Source organism: Haliaeetus albicilla, chromosome W (assembly GCF_947461875.1).
Source record: "Haliaeetus albicilla chromosome W, bHalAlb1.1, whole genome shotgun sequence".
Classification (NCBI taxonomy): domain Eukaryota; kingdom Metazoa; phylum Chordata; class Aves; order Accipitriformes; family Accipitridae; genus Haliaeetus; species Haliaeetus albicilla.
The window spans coordinates 4,697,629-4,713,634 of record NC_091515.1 but is presented as its reverse complement, the minus strand read 5'-3'; the positions used below and the strand labels follow the sequence as shown (position 1 = coordinate 4,713,634).

Genomic DNA, 16,006 nt, shown 5'->3' with positions numbered 1-16,006 from the left:
CGTAAGGGCTAAAATTCTCCATTAAAATATATTTAAAGATCTAGGTAAAGAAGTTTAGCGTATGTTGCTAAATTATGTAAATTATTGATTTAACTTTTCTAGAGTAAAAGGTTAGAAATATTTTTATTATTTTCTGATCTGTTTTGATTATTGTAGTGAGGTGAACCACGTTTAATGCTATTCTAGTACTGTCTTTCATGGGTGTGTAAAAGGAAGAATAGTTTGCTGTAACAAGATGAGTTCACTAGGAAAAACTAAATGAAGAAACCCAATACGATACCGATCCACACTGTTTGTAATTGAAAGCAATGAGTGGCTTAGGTAATATTGTGAAGAGCAGGACTAAGAGAGTTATTTGGGTAAATTATTCTTACTGTTCTGTTCTCATTCAGGCTGCTGTGTTGCTGAAGTCCCTGTCTAGTTCACACAGTCTTCCAGACCGCGTGCTCCATGCTTTGAGACCAGGAGGACCTTGGTGTTCTGAAATGAAGATGGAGGCAGTGGGAAAAGCAGAAGAACTTGTTGATTCAGAAGTTCCACCAAAGACTTCTGAAAAGCAAGAGACTGCTCCTGATGAAGACGGACCTATAGAACTCGAGACACAAACTCAGAAAGACAACGTGCCCACTGCAGCAGACTCTGCGGTGCTCTCTTCAATGCCTTGCTTACTGATGGAACTGAGGCGAGACTCCTCGGAGTCTCAGCTAGCATCTACAGAGAGCGATAAGCCAACGGGTGGTCGAGTTTACGAGAGTGACTCTTCTAATCATTGCATGCTTTCCCCTTCTTCCAGTGGGCATCTGGCTGACTCAGATACATTGTCTTCCACAGAAGAGAATGAGCCCTGTCAAGCTGAAGCTGCTGTAGAGGGAGACCCTTCTGCGGTGTCTGGGGCTGCAGTTGGGAGGAAATCCAGGCGATCCAGGTCTGAAAGTGAAACTTCAACAATGGCTGCCAAGAAAAACCGACAGTCTAGTGATAAGCAGAATGGTCGAGTTACCAAGGTAAAAGGTCATCGAAGCCAAAAGCACAAAGAAAGAATCCGGCTCTTAAGACAGAAACGGGAGGCAGCTGCTCGCAAGAAGTACAACCTGCTGCAGGACAGCAGTACCAGTGATAGTGACCTGACGTGTGACTCGAGCACGAGTTCATCAGATGATGATGAAGAGGTTTCAGGGAGCAGCAAGACAATCACTGCAGAGATACCAGGTAGAGGATGTTTTTTAAACTGAACTGTAACGCATCTGACATCGTTTCTCAGCTGTCATGCTAAATTAGATGAGTGACACTTGAGAAAAACCAGGAGAACTGCAGCTCTGTGTAAATTTGAAGACTGCAGTATGTTAACAAGACATGGGCAAATTTTAAAATCTGTTCTGAGGTTTCAGTGCACTTTTGCACACCAACAAGGCATAGAAATGGTAAATTGGAGGAAGGACTATCTTTGAATTCTGGAATTTTCAGATCTTTTCCTTTGTAAGCCTATATGAACTCCTATCAGTGCTGTCAAATCCCATTAGATGGTGATAATCTAATAAATACATTCTTAAGATAAGTGGCCAGCTTTGCTTTAATATATTAAGACCACAGCCCAGCAGCTGTGTTAGAAATAACATGGCATTCCTTGTGCCCGTGTTACAGTAAGGCGCTGTTCATTATTGCACTTAAGCTGCGCTTTCAGCTCTACGTTTCAGTGCATGACAAACCTACTTAGCCTTATTGTAAATTCTTGCAGATCACAGCTGGTCACCTATTTTAGGACGTAAATATGAATTTCTTTATGTAGGTGCCCAAGCTATATCCACGCCTAAATTTTCAACATTTTAGACAACGCTGTTACCATTTTCCTATGTCATAAGGATCTCTAATTTCTATATATTTAATTTGCTGACACATCCGTGTTAAGATTGGAGGCAGCAAATTATAGGGGCCTTCTTATGATTTTATTAGCAAAAGAAACATGAATTCTTCAAGTTTTTTTGTCTGCTGAGTCTTTGTTATTTTATTAGCCCAAGTGCCATGGACAGGATTTTGTGTGAATTATCCTTGCAGCATATTATACCATAGAACCATCATCATATGGCAATCTTCATATGGCAATCAAAAATAAAATCACATAAAAATAAACTTTTTGGCTTGCCAATTTTTACTGGGTTACATGCCTTTTTGCCTCTTGTGCTAGAAGTTGGTTTTCTTTTTTTGGAGATAAATATCAGCTTACATAGGGCAAGAACATTTAAAGGAAAACTGCAATAATGAGTCTTAAGTTGCTGAATAATGTTTGCTAGATGAATTATTTAAAATATTTGCAGAAGATTTTACAAATAACTGTTTTAACTGACTTGATTATGGTGAATGATTCTGTCACCATGAGAACTGGCATTTTTCCCACATACTGCTAGGAAGCAGGTTGCACAAAGGAAGTTAATGTTTATTATTAGAAAGTCTGGGAAAGGCAAAGTCCTCCTATAATTATTGTGTAGTAAGCTTTTAATAGAGATCTAAAATTATTTTTACCAATTTAGTTGTTAGTCAGACTTGTAGCTTTCATAGTTTTGTGCCTTTTTATTTACTATATTTACACTTTGCTAGGCAATTAAAGCATGATTTAAAGCCTGTAAAATAAGGCTATTTCATTGAGGTTTGGGACAGGTTCCTCCCCACTCCCCCAAAAAACCCAAAACACACACAACAAATCCCCCAGCTTATATTCTTTTTTTAAAGTCATAAAAGTACCTTGTGACCCAGAAAGGCACCACATGGCATTTTCAGATCTGCTTAGATTTCTGACTTCCATTGCAGAGACCTGGAACCACTCTAGGGTACTTTTTCTAGGCTCTTCTGTGTTTGAGCTCTCGGTCTTAACCATGAGATGCTTGCAGCGAAAAGGTCCCATTGCGGTGTACGAAAGAACTTGATTATTTAGTGATGATTACACCAAGGCCCAATTTTACCTGCGATGCAAGATGTGGGAGTGCAACAACAGTCCTGAGGAACAATGACATTTATTCTTATTTCATAGCACGTATCATCTGCTTGATACTAAATTACATTTAAGACATTAAAACTTTTGAGCTGTCCTTTTGGAATTAAGTGCAATGAGTACCTGCCACACTGCAGTTTTCCTTTAAATAGAAACAACTTTGGTTTGTGGGGAAACAGTCTCCAAGTACAAAAGAAAAATATTCTCCATAGAGATAAGGACAAGGTTGGCTAAAAAGGCATCCTGTGCTACTTGTGGGTTAATGAAACATTGTGGTCTTAACAGATGCAGTGGAGCTGTGAGTCTGAGTAGGACTCCCAGCTGTCCGTCGCAGTGGTAGGTTCACATGCCATCTGCGATCCCTCTTCTTGGAACTGGCAAAGTGCTTAAATTATTTTTTTTGACTAGAAAGCCATTTTAGTGCACTTAGCATTACACTGTGAGTATCCTCAAAATTTAGGGAATGAACATATAGTTAGAAAATAATACAGGGTATCAAAAAGCATTACTGGAAATTCAGGCCATGAGTGTCCTCTGCACACAGTCAGAAGCTGAGAGGTTTAACTTGATACTTGAGTGTCAGGAAACTACGATACACCTGTCAGAAGGACATAAGCATGAAAAAACTTTTGCCTTTACTTTTGAAAAAAGTCTGTACACATTGATGCAGAAGAGTTTTTTACAGGTAGCCTGTGTTCCCCTTAGTCTGTATTTGGACACTTCAGCTGTAGTGTTGGTTACTGTCTCAACATAGCTTATTATTGGGACTGATTTTCAAACATCTGTTGTCTGAAAAATAGCTTTGCCAACAGAGATGCTCTAAAGTTTTTAGTGACAGTTAGTGTGGCCTTAATGTGTGAAGGTTATGTATACTCTGGCTCTTAACCTTCTATCAACACATGTAGTGTTACAGAAGACAGTTTGCTTGTGCGTGGTCTGAAAATTGAAGTGCCACATTTGAGAATATAGTAGTCTTTCATGTTGTGTAACTGAACCTCTTCCATTTTAATAATGCACTTATTTTTTTCAAACCATCCACATCACTGGCTCTGAAATATGTTTGGCTAAATGAGTAAGGTAAAGAAAATGTTCAGTGAAATACATAATAAGGCCATGAAGTTGCGAACTGAACAGTTGTGCAATATAGAGTCAGTTCTCTCTGCTGAACTCAAATCTAATGTGGATTAAAATACTGGCAGGCTTGTTTTTCTTCTTGAGAAAGGTTGAAGAGCAAAGAGTTGAGATCCTGCTGGTGCTACTTCAATACAAATATTGTGAGCTCAGTAGGAGCTAAGCACAATATATGTTACGTTGTCCTGAACGCATTATGTGGTGTTAATTTACACCTGAAAATACAGGTTCAATCTAAACTTCATGGGTGCTACTGAGAATCTTTTCACTGACCTGAGCAGTCATAATCTTGAACTCTTTAATTCAGGGAACACCATGATTTTTGAATTATTGCAGATGAGGAGCAATTTCTTATCTTTTAATGATTGAGCCTCTCTGTTGGCATTTAGGATTTTACCATTCTTAAACAAACACCAGTTCATATTCATAGCATAAGAGGATGATCTTTGAGTCCTGAAATAGGTTCTGCTAGACCTGCTACTGTTGCAAGTTTTTCCTTTAAACAATTTCAAATTTGACCATGCAAATTAACTGTGAATGAAATTGGCATGAGAGCAAGTCTGGGAATCCATATTTATTTCTGTGTAAACACTTTCTTTGGAAGAAGGGGTTTTTAAAAATTCAAATATACAAAAATATTGGCATTTTACCACCATTGTGCTTTCTACAACTCAGAAAAATCTGAATTGAAATAGGGGTGACTTATGTTTTAGGCTTTCAAAATATCTGTTAAAAAGTTTGAATACGCAGAAGTGCAAAGAGAGGGGCACAGTGTGTGTGAGGGACTCTCAGCGAGGTTACTTCCTCCGAAGAATTGTGCATAGACCTTGAATGAAGCATCTTGCAAGGGATGAATTTGGTTAAAGTAACTCAGAATGACAATTATCTAAGAACGGGGTGGGGGAGAAATCTGTTAAGAGTGATTTGCAGTAAGATACTAATTTGAAAATGTCAGCATAATGACACGGAGGAATCTACCGTTGCTAATTAGAATGAAGATGCATCATACCTTCTTAAATTGTTGTGTTGTCAGACTTCCTAAATTAAATTACTTTGGATTTGGTTATTATTTACATAGTACTTAGTAGATCCCATAAAGAGACAGCATTGGGGCATTTCTTAGGTGGTGTTTTGCAGGAGGTATTGTCTTGAAAATAAGATACGTCTTGGATTCTGACCCCTTTGTGACTGCAAATTTTTTGCCTTTTAACTTGGAGTAACTTCCAAAACTATAGAGCTGTAAGTTTACAGGTAGCAAAGGGACCAAATAGATAAATGCTAGCATTTTTAATATAATAAAAATGCATTTTTAGGCTTGATTTCCTTTTTAACCCTGAAGGCCACCAGTAAAGAAAAGATTGAGTAAGACTTGTTATAAGAACTGCAAGGGAAGCATTTGAAACATTGATCTGCTGCTACTGTAAGTTGTAGATATACTATGAATGATGCCTTTTAAAAATAGTATTGCAGGGTAAAATATATTTCAATACATAGTCACTTCAGTTTGCAAAACAATTTTGTCAACTTTGACCATGCTAGTTCATTCTTAATCTTAAAAGGCTAGCTAGTCTCACATACCACCATCAATAGTTTTTATTTCTATTGCAATTCAGACTTACTCAACATTACTTAAAGGTGTCTGATCGTAAGCCTGTGGAAATCAGAAAGACCGCCATTTAGTGACTCGATCTTAGGATAAGATCCCTGACTAAAGATGAATAAACAGAATCATATTGGATGTTCAACGCCAGGAGTATATGAACAGAAGAAATATTTTTTTCAGGGAGGAAAAAGACATTGAATATACAAAAGGAACCACGTTTTAGGAAAAAGGTACCATTTTACTTAATTACTTTTAGTTAAAATGCAGTCGGAGGGATGTAGATTAGTTGCTATAAAGTAATTTATTTTTGAGCAGAGGACCTGAATGCTGAATTTCCAGCCTGCCTGATAGATAAACAGATAGGAGAGAAGACTTAAAAAGTAGGGTTTTTAATAGAAGGGTTTTGGCCCCTGACAGGTAGCATTGCTACTGCTCAGATACAAGAGAATAATCCTAGGCTTTGTTTAGCTGTTACTGAAGGACTTATGTATACCTCATTTAAATAGCTCCTAAAAAGAATGTATTGTTTAAGTAATACTGTAATTTCATGTACACAGTGAAGTCCCAATAAAGATTTAGTGCCTTATGTTTTTATTAGTAAATATTTACTTAGGTTGTGCAATGATTTCTCTCATTCTTAGGATATTTGCTATTATTCTTAAGCTAGAGGATCCCACAGGTTTCATGTTTACATATTAAATTTTCAGGTTCTGTAGCTGCTTTGTGTAGTTTAATGTGACGCTTGACGCTTGTCTTGTTTTGGAATTACCTTAGGTAACATCTGTGTGTTCAAACAGCATGCACACGTTGTTTATTATTCCTCAAACAGGTACAGAGCCTTGTTTTCTTGGGGTTTTATTGCTTCTTAGAGGATTCCTGAGTGAACTCTAAACTTAAAAATATAGATACTGCTGCCTTTTCTTATTGATACGTAGAGTAAGATAATGAGGATGGCCTTCTCTTGTTGCTGCTGAAGTTCTTCCTGATAATCCCAAAGCCAGTCCTTTTAACCATCTTTTTGATGGATAGAAGGAAGGAGAACAATTTCCTTCCAACTACGCCCTGTCTGTTTTCTGCCTTGGCTAGAATTAACTCTGGAAAAGCTGCACAGCCGGTGGCTGGTGCGATGAAGGGCATGCTTCTAGTTGGTGTGAGGTTGATCACTCCTATGTGTCGTGTGGATTACCCTGTGATGTAGCTGTGTCCATCAGACCTAACAGAGGTTGCTTTCACCTCATGTATTAGCATAGCATTCACATATCTTTTTATGTTTGTGTGTGTGTTGTATATTCTCTTCATTGATGTTTAGCGTGTTTTCCAAAATTAGACCAAGAGCTTTGGGCTTGGCTACTTGAGATGCTGCAATCACTATATCAGCCTTTATCTCTGTTATCTTGTGTACAATTTTGTCTATGTTTAACAGTCCATTATAAAAAGGTTCAAGTATGTGAGTAAAATATGCACAATTATTCAGGTTCATCAGTTAATAGTATTTTGGATCGTAGCTTAACAGAACTAAACATGTTATTGTATAATGTTTTTGACACCTTCACTTGAATTCAAAACAAATTGCAAGGGAATTGGACTAATTTGGTTGACTTATGAAAAAAAAAAGAAAAAAACCTTTGTGACAGAATTGTCTGAGAATTCTAGAATAAAAATAATTTGGAAGCCAAAATTTCTATTACAACCTCAGTGAGTGTAAAATGTTTTGGGTTTGTGGGTTTTTTTGTTGGTTTTTTTTATGGTAATACTGCTGGTTGATACTTGTTAATTCTTCCCCCGTTGTCATATCCAAGGGACACAATTAGAAAAGTTGTTTTCCTGAGTTAACATGCCTTAATAAACAATATTATGTTCTTACTTAATGATGTCTTATCAAATGGCCTCAATGTCTTTAAAGCTGGCTTCAGTCGTGCTGGGGGATCTGGAGGAGCGACCAGGGAAATTCCAGGATTGCTTGACAGGGGCACCGTGTGGGATAGGAACTGCATAGGCAATGTCCTGGAAGAGGCCATGAACTGCTTTGCCGAGATGCAGAGGCAGACAGAGGAGAAATTTCGCATGTGGATAGAAAAGCTAACCCGTCTTGACACGGATGAAGAAAGCAAGCAACAACTGGAGCCCAGGGAACCTAAAATTCAACTAGTTGGCCAAAGAATCCCCCCTACCACACAGTCAGGGGCTTTCATACAGATGCCTGATAGCCAAGTACTTCCACAGCAGTCATTTAATTCTTACGTGGGCTATCAAAATGTCGATGCTACGCTAGAGTTTCCAGCGACTTTTAATAACAATTTTCCACCTATCTTTCCAGAGAATGGGAATATTGCAGAGCCTGATCTGAATCAGTCATAAACTCAAAAAAAATCCAATCTTTGCAATCGTGATGTAACTTTGGATTATGCTAAAAATAAGGTTTGCTTTTCTCTTTGTATATGTTTGTTTTGTTTTTCTCTTTTGCGTTTTGTTACCATGGTATAATTTTTTTTAATTTATAGAGAATATATATGTAGTTTAAAAAACCCCACAGTATACCCACGTGCATGTGCCAGCACACATATACAGACACCTTTAAAGGTGTGGGGGGGGGAACCACCCTAAGCTTTCATCACCAAACTTGGAAAATATAACTTAGAATCCTTGTTTAGATACCCCAAAATCAGTAGAGCTATGTTTGCTACAATAGGAGCACTCAGGGTATTCATCCGAATGCTCTTTTTGCATGTTAAAACATTTATATAAGGAAATAAGTTTTATATTTCAAGATGTAAAGTACCCTAGAGAACCAGACTAGATACAGACCCATTAACATTTCCTTAACTGTTTACTCCCAAGTTTTGCAGCTTGAATGTCACACATTAGTTTTTTTCTTCTTCCTTTTTAGGCAGAAGTAATAAATAAGCTTACCCTAAAGATTTAGCTATATATAACAAATGTGCACAGCTGATTTTTTTTTGTCTCCCATTTAGTAGTTCATTTTCTGTCCAGAGTTTTTAATGTCACTGCTGTGTTGCACATGGCATATTTATGGAAGCAGCTGTCTTACATTGTGTGCACACATACGCACATGTATACATATATATGTGTTTGGTTTGGGTGGAAGTCATCTCCTCTGATTTTAGGTGTCTAGTTTGCTGTCCTGTGGATCTCCTTCCGAGTCAATGGGAAGAGATAGACACCTACAAAGGATACCTCCTGGCAGTGTCTTTCTCTTCCATTAGTTGTCTAAACGTCCCTTACGAACAGTTTAGAATAGATAACTTTGGGCTAAAGTTAGGTGAGATGAATCACACCCAACTGTGTGTGCATGCATGACCTGTGCACACAAAGGACTGCTGCTTCCTTCTGTATATATGATCAAACTGCATCCTTCATGCTGGAATAAAAATAGTCGTGTCAGTCCTAAGATAAGCAGCCATTGGTGGATGGGTTGAGCCTTGGCACAGGAATTTAAAGGAAGGCTTGACAGTCAGATTAGTAAACACTGTGGTGGTCTGGAGGTATGGGTTGCTGGTCTGGGTCAGACAGCAAAAGCTTCTTCTGAACCACGTTTGAATGCCACTGAAATCATTATTTACTTGTGATGGGGAATGCCAGAACATTAGTTTCATTTAAATAATACAATAACTTGCTATTGTGTAGATTTTTTTTTTTATACTGATAGTTATCATGAATAGGCAGGCTTGAAACTGTGATGTTTAAAGTAGGATTAATTTAAACTATATATATTAGAAATCTCTATTTAATTCTTCCTGTTATCACTACACACAGGGATTTTTTTGGTCACCTCTCCATTAAGGCCTTTCTTCATGTGAAGTAACTTCTCTGTAGCTACCAAAAATGTATATTTATCATCAGTTACAACTTGCTAAAAGTTTCTAATGCAAATTAAATCAAAATTCTAATAATGGAAATTGAAAGTCTTTGCATAGACATAGTTTAAGCAAAGAGAACACTATAGGTCTCCTTTAGCTCTGTTATTTTGCTTTTTAAACCACAGTCAATTTTTTTCATTTCTTCTAATTTAATGTAATTGCTTTTCTTCCCATTGGAAGTAACCACTGTATCTTCTGTAGGTCTGATTTTTTTTTGGTTTTTTCCTCCCTGCAGTCAGTGGGAGTTTTTCCATCAATTTATATGAGGATTTGGATCAAACCTGTAAGAGGAACTCAAGAAATGCTTTTTGTTATCAGTATAATACTAACACTGGTGTTTTAACATTATTCTTGGCCCAGACTTTTTTTAAGTATGTGATGCTTTCATTTAAAAAAAAAAAAAAAAAAAGAGGTTAGAGAGCTGTGTTATTTTCAGAGTAACTGTTTGAAAGACTATGCAGGAGATAATTTTTAAGTACTGGAATAAATTCTTTACGGATCACCTTCATGCATAATTTTGATACAAAGATTTTGATATGAACTTGTAAGAAAACTCCCTCGTCTGACATTGTGTGCATTTTTGACTTCACTATAGGTAAAAAGTTAAATGAGTTATTTTATGTTTGATTGCAATTTAATACACTTGTCCTCATCTGTTTAAAATTTAAGATCCTTCAGGGAAGATTATTTGCTGATATAAAAAAAAAATCAGATCCTTCTGGTATTCATAGATTTGATATATATATATACCTTTATGACAATGGTAAGAGCAGCATATTTTAAAGCATGACAACTTTACAAGTCTTCCCATGCATGCAGAAGCAGCTTTTTGCAGTGACTGATTTCTTTTAATGTGTAAGAGTCACTTAACTCAGTATGTCTGTAAGCATGCCCTTAACCGTTTTTATACAATAGTATATATGGAGCAATTAGGTATTTCAAAACAAATTGTGTAAGGAGATCAGTTGAACTTATTTATCTCTCAGACTGAGACACATTTACATACGGATCTCATAAATGGATAACAGCTTTGTTAGGTATGTAGCCAGTGAAATTTCTGCCAATCTGCAATGTCTTGGTTAGGTAACCTTTAAAAAAAATTAAAAGTGTTGAAATAATTCAGTGTATTAATAGATAAAAATTCAGATTTTGTTACTACAGGCAAAAATTAAAAACTTTCAAACATTTTTATCCATTACTGTTAATTGTTATTTTCAATGCAAGCAGGTGTCAACGTGAAAGACCAAGCAGAGGATTATAGCAGGTGAGCATACAGACTTTAAAGCTGTACTCTTTCTAGGATAAAATTATTCCAAGGCACCCAGAAGACTGAGGGAATAGTTTGTATTAGATATAAATTTAACTTAATTTCCCCATAAAAGCTACCTAGTGTTAAGAACACCTGTGCAAGGCCAGTGGTTGTAAATGGTTTTGTAAATGGTAAATTTTATTTTGTTTGGTCGCTCTTTTCGCTTGCCTCAAAACTGGAGCCAGATCTTCAGCTGTCATAAATCAGCTCCTTTGAAATGAAAAGTGTGCGTTGATTTACACAGTTGAATATCTGGTCCGTTAGCTTGTTTTCCATGTGAAGAAGTATGTTTCTCCTTCTAGGAACCCTACCTTTCTGTTGTTCAGGTGTAGTATAACCTACCTGATGAAGGATTTGGCAGGCTGTGCAATTAAACAGGAGCATCTCTCTTCTTGCTTTGTATTGTGAATTTGAAAGATGCAGAGCACTGAAGAAACCAATGTTCAGATACCAATACTAGTGATGAGTCTGTATTTTAAATGTGTGCGCAACAGCCTTTGGCATCTCTTTGAGAAAACGGATTCCGAATACATAATTTCAGATTTTATTTTCTTTCTCTCCGGGAAATATTTTTGCTATATTACATGGCTGCAGTTAAGTTTGTCATGATTTCCATTATAAGCTCTTATTTTCAAAGGGCTTTGACTAGAAACTTTCAGGGAGTTAAAATTTCTTCAGCTGAAATTTTAACATAAGTTTTAATCTCATCTATTCTGTATTTCATTAAAGCAGACTGGCCTTATTTAAGATTACCAGAAGGAAACTCTTCTACTTTCCAACCCAGAGTTACATTTTGAATGTATGTTTTTGCCCACATCTCAACAAATTACTTCAAAACCACTGAATTTAACAAGGAGAGGAGAAATCAGTAGGAGTTTTGCACAGATGTGGGGAATTGCAGATGATCATTTAGAGTTTCTCTAATTGCCCTAGGTTTTATACTTCAGAATGGAGTAAAGAAACAGTCTAGTTTCTTTAAAGAATTTTACTTATGGTTTAAAAGAGTAAATGCATCAACTCAGATCAGCTGGTGTAGAGTGCGGTAATTCTGGGGAAGATGGTGCCAGTTTAACCCCAACTGGCCTATTCAAATTCCTATATATTGCCATTTTTAATATCAAATTATATGTTTTCAGTGTGGCAGCTGTTTCTGCATGGGAGTAACTGAACACGGGTATGATGGCAGTTGAAATTTAGTAGCAGGTGAAACACAGCTACTTTGTTAGCAATTTTTGTGCAAGTGCAAAAGAAATAAGTCCTTATATAAAGGCTCAATTTAAATGTCACTAAATGTCAAACTGACAGTTCAGTAAATGAAAAATTAAAGGATCTGCTCCTGGAATTGGACCCTATGTAGGAGTCCTTGGAAGTCCAGGGGCTTTAGTGTGCAGTATTTTTGCAGGCTTGGCTGCGGGTTCTTCCCCAGGCATTTGTGCGGCTTCCCTCCCTCCAGTGGGGTTTGGTAAGGAAGGTCTGTAGGAAATTCCATCCTTCACACATAGTTTTATCTGAAGGTTTGGGGTTTTGCTTCACATGCTTCTAACAAAACATCTGATTTTTCAGGTTTTGTTTAGAAAAATAAAAATTTAAGGTAATATACCACGTAAAACAAATTCAAGTAAAGGCAGTGAAACTTTATTCAGTTTTTCTATTGCAAAAAATAACTGAGCAGGGGGGGAAAAAAGGAAAATCTTAAACCTTTCAGATATACTGCTCTTCAGTGTTATTTTTAATAGTATTAGGACAAAATAAATCAGGCAGAAATACACATATCTGTTTTTTTAAGTTCACAGTGTCTTTTAGTGTTGTTGCAGGATGGTTAGGTTATTTTATCTGAGCTGCTAGAGTTAAGACTGGAGGACCAATCTTAACTTCAATGAAACGGGATTATATTTGGCAGTTATTTTACAAATTGAAACGTATTTATTATCACTGATTTCTCTTGTTAATATATTTTGTCTCTTTCTGTATCCACATACTGTACATCTCTTTTTTTAAAGTAATATTTCAAGGGCATTAAGAAATTGAATCCTAGCCCTATTAAAAGCAGTAGAAAATTTCTACTAATTTTGATGGGGCTAGCATTTCACCTCATTAGAAATTGAACTTATTCTGCAGTTTTTGGTCAGAGAATCCTTCAGCTGACTTTAAGGGGAGGTGTTGCCTGATAAGTGTGTGTAAATCAGGCCAGTTGAGTAGATACTTTTAAAATAACCGACGTCTGCACTGTGACCACTGCAGTTACATTTGGAAGCATTAGAACAAATGCACTGTGTAATTTGTACTGTAGAAGCTAAAATATTCAGGCTGATTGATAGAGATGGACAGTATCTTGTAAAACATGAAGCTAGAAACCGGTCTTTCTCACAAATTTTATTAGTCTCATAGTGTTAGATCAGCAAAATTGAAGGCACATGGGAAATAGGCTTATTAAGTTAGAAGCGTTTTCAAGCGCTCGGTTAAATCTCGCAGACTGATCGAGCAGGAGGTTAGTCTGGACCATCAAAAGTTTTGCATCAAGGCTGTATCAGTCCTTCCATGGGAAGATGCAGTTTACTTGTAAAAATGTGATGTTTTCTGGAGGGGTGCATACAGGGTGCGTGTTTGCCTGCCTTTTCTTAATGTAAGTTTTATTCACATAGGGAAATTTTTTTTTTAACTGTCTTAGCTATGTAAGAGTAGAGTGTGATGGTTTCCAAAACCCTCCTGATAGGCTTTTGCAAGTAAAACTGGAGAAGAGATCTGGCTAATATATCTGCTTCCATAATTAATGAATCATAAGGTGGCATCAGGGAAAATAAATCCTATCATGAGATAGAAAGTGCATGCCACTGCCTGGTATTTTCGATACACAGCCATGTTCCATGTGCCTTTGCTTAACACACAGTGCAAAAGACTTTATTATGTCTTTATATATGATTTGGTAAAAAAAATCCAAGATATTTTCCATCTAGTCATCAAAAAGCCCGAAAGAATGAATGTTGATCAGCAAGACTTGAATTTTTGAGATCTCTTTTGATGTGATATATTAAAAATGATCCAGTCTGAGAACAGATACTCATTTGATCGTGTTGTTTTGAGTTTATTATTTTATTATTATGGTAAAAAAAACCAAACACAAAAGCTTTACTGTGTGAAATGAAGGAAAATGTGAGGAAAGTGGATTAATCAATAACTTTTTGTTCACTTTATGACTCTAGAGAGAATGTTGTTACACTACTATTGTTTTTTTTATTGTATTTACAATGTATTCTTTGCCTAACCCTGTAAATTTTGAAATGTAACTACTGTAACCTGGAATAAATAAATAAATATAAATAGAAGTGAAGTGTTTCATGTTGCTAAACAACATAAAAAAAAGCACAGATCTCCTGCCCCCCCACCCCCCCATCCCCCTTTGGGAATTGTTTTAGGGTTCAGCTAGGTTATGCCATTTGAACTGCACATACTTTATGAAACTGCAGCTCTGGATCGTGTTTTTAATAATACCAGGTTTGTATTGTTTATCTAAAACAAGAAGACTGTCACTTCAGCCTGTAGTCTTGTATATGAAGCCTTTCTGTTTCGATCAGTTACTGATGTGTCTACTGTAGAACTGTTTTGGCAAGTCACTTAAGATGAATCTTCTAAGTTTTGGCACAGAAAATATGATTATCTCGATTACTGGAATGGTCATCTGATCTTAAAATTTATGCAGGTATTAAAGTCCTATGTTTTGCTTAATCTTGAAGTGAATGGAGTTCTCTCTTAAATTTGTCTAGTGTAAATGAGGGCATTCTTAGATCTTTTACTATTTTAAAATGTCTCGGTATTCCCTTTTGTTATATAAAAATAAATGCAATTTAGTTTAGAGTACTGAGATTGAGACAAAGCAGTGCCTGCGTTCACACTGAAGATGCAGAGGTGAGGCTGGAAGAAGCTGTGTCTCCTTGGGCTTGCGATTACCTGGGTGTTTCTGTGTGTTGCCTTTTTAGCTTTTGCATGTTTCACGAAAGCGTTCCTAAACACTATTTTTAAACTCCTCAATAATTTACCAGTTAAAAATAGCTCAGTAATTTGAGGGGAGTGTTGTTTTCAGCAAAGCTGAGCTCCTCTGCTTGTTAGCCTCGAGCAAGCTGCAAATCTCTGCTTGCCTCAGTTTCTCCCGTAGGCAAAAGGAGGTTAATAACCACCTCGGAGCTCTTTGAGATCCACTAATGGAAAGCTTTTTGTAAGAATAAAGTGCTGTAATTATTATTGCTATTATTATTGTACCTGTTCTGTGTGTTTTAAAGCTTAGGGTGATATTCACACCTAAATAAGGCTCCACATCTCCTCATTGCAATGATACTGATGACTCCAGAGGGCGATTTAGACCACCCAAATTAGGCTTTTAATTTTGAAATTATTTCAATCAGGATAGTCCTCTGGAGATTTCAGTCTTTTTCCACTACTTGTAGAGAAAGTATAGTGAAGTTTAAATCCCATCCCTAAGGCTGGAATTCATCTTGCTGAAATTCAGCAGTGTAAAAGTTAGGCGCCTTGTCTAAGGTGGTTGTCTAAGCTTTTTCCATTTACTGGGGAAGGAGGGGAGATGATGATGCTCCAGGCTGCAATTTCCAGGCTGAGATTACTTGACCCTGAAGTTCCTCTCTCTGGCTACAGTGGGAGGGAGTTTAGGTGATGAGTTTGGCACTACATGCCTAAATTTTAAGAAAGCTAAAGAGAAATAATGACTTAAAGGACTAAATTCCCTCTTTAGGTTCTGCCAGCTAATATCTTTTGTTTCCTATGATAAAGTACTGCTGTGCATTGATACACAGCTGTTGCAGTGCAAAGGTACGGTGCTTCATATAGGATTGCTCCTTTTAACCTACAGCTGAAATTTTACGGTTGATTCCCCCTTTTTGCTTGTGCTGCCATTATAATGAATTAAGAGATAATAGGAGTGTGGAGCTTACAACACAGTTTGGACCACTGGATGTTGAGATGTGGCTCTATGAAAAGCATGAGAGTGGCTAGCAGATAAGAAATTACTGAATTTTCTATGTTACAAGCTTAAAATAAAAATTGATGTGTGTAGACCTGAATATTTGTGCATGTGGCTTCTGATTCGGTTGTCC

The 16,006-nt window shown here is 36.8% G+C and overlaps 1 protein-coding gene across 2 annotated transcripts in view; it reads left to right on the top strand.

The window, feature by feature from the left end:
- The window catches only part of ARK2N (arkadia (RNF111) N-terminal like PKA signaling regulator 2N), a 45,811-nt gene that overhangs the window by 15,150 nt on the left and 14,655 nt on the right, over positions 1 to 16,006 (top strand). Inside the window, exons 2-3 of one of the 2 annotated variants that reach the window (XM_069775268.1) lie at positions 393 to 1,209; positions 7,621 to 14,227. In XM_069775268.1, the coding sequence (XP_069631369.1) occupies positions 486 to 1,209; positions 7,621 to 8,075 (1,179 nt within the window). In that variant the 5' untranslated portion in view covers positions 393 to 485 and the 3' untranslated portion in view covers positions 8,076 to 14,227. Of the gene's footprint in view, positions 1 to 392; positions 1,210 to 7,620; positions 14,228 to 16,006 lie in introns of those variants that run through there. The other variant, XM_069775267.1, reaches the window with a different exon arrangement.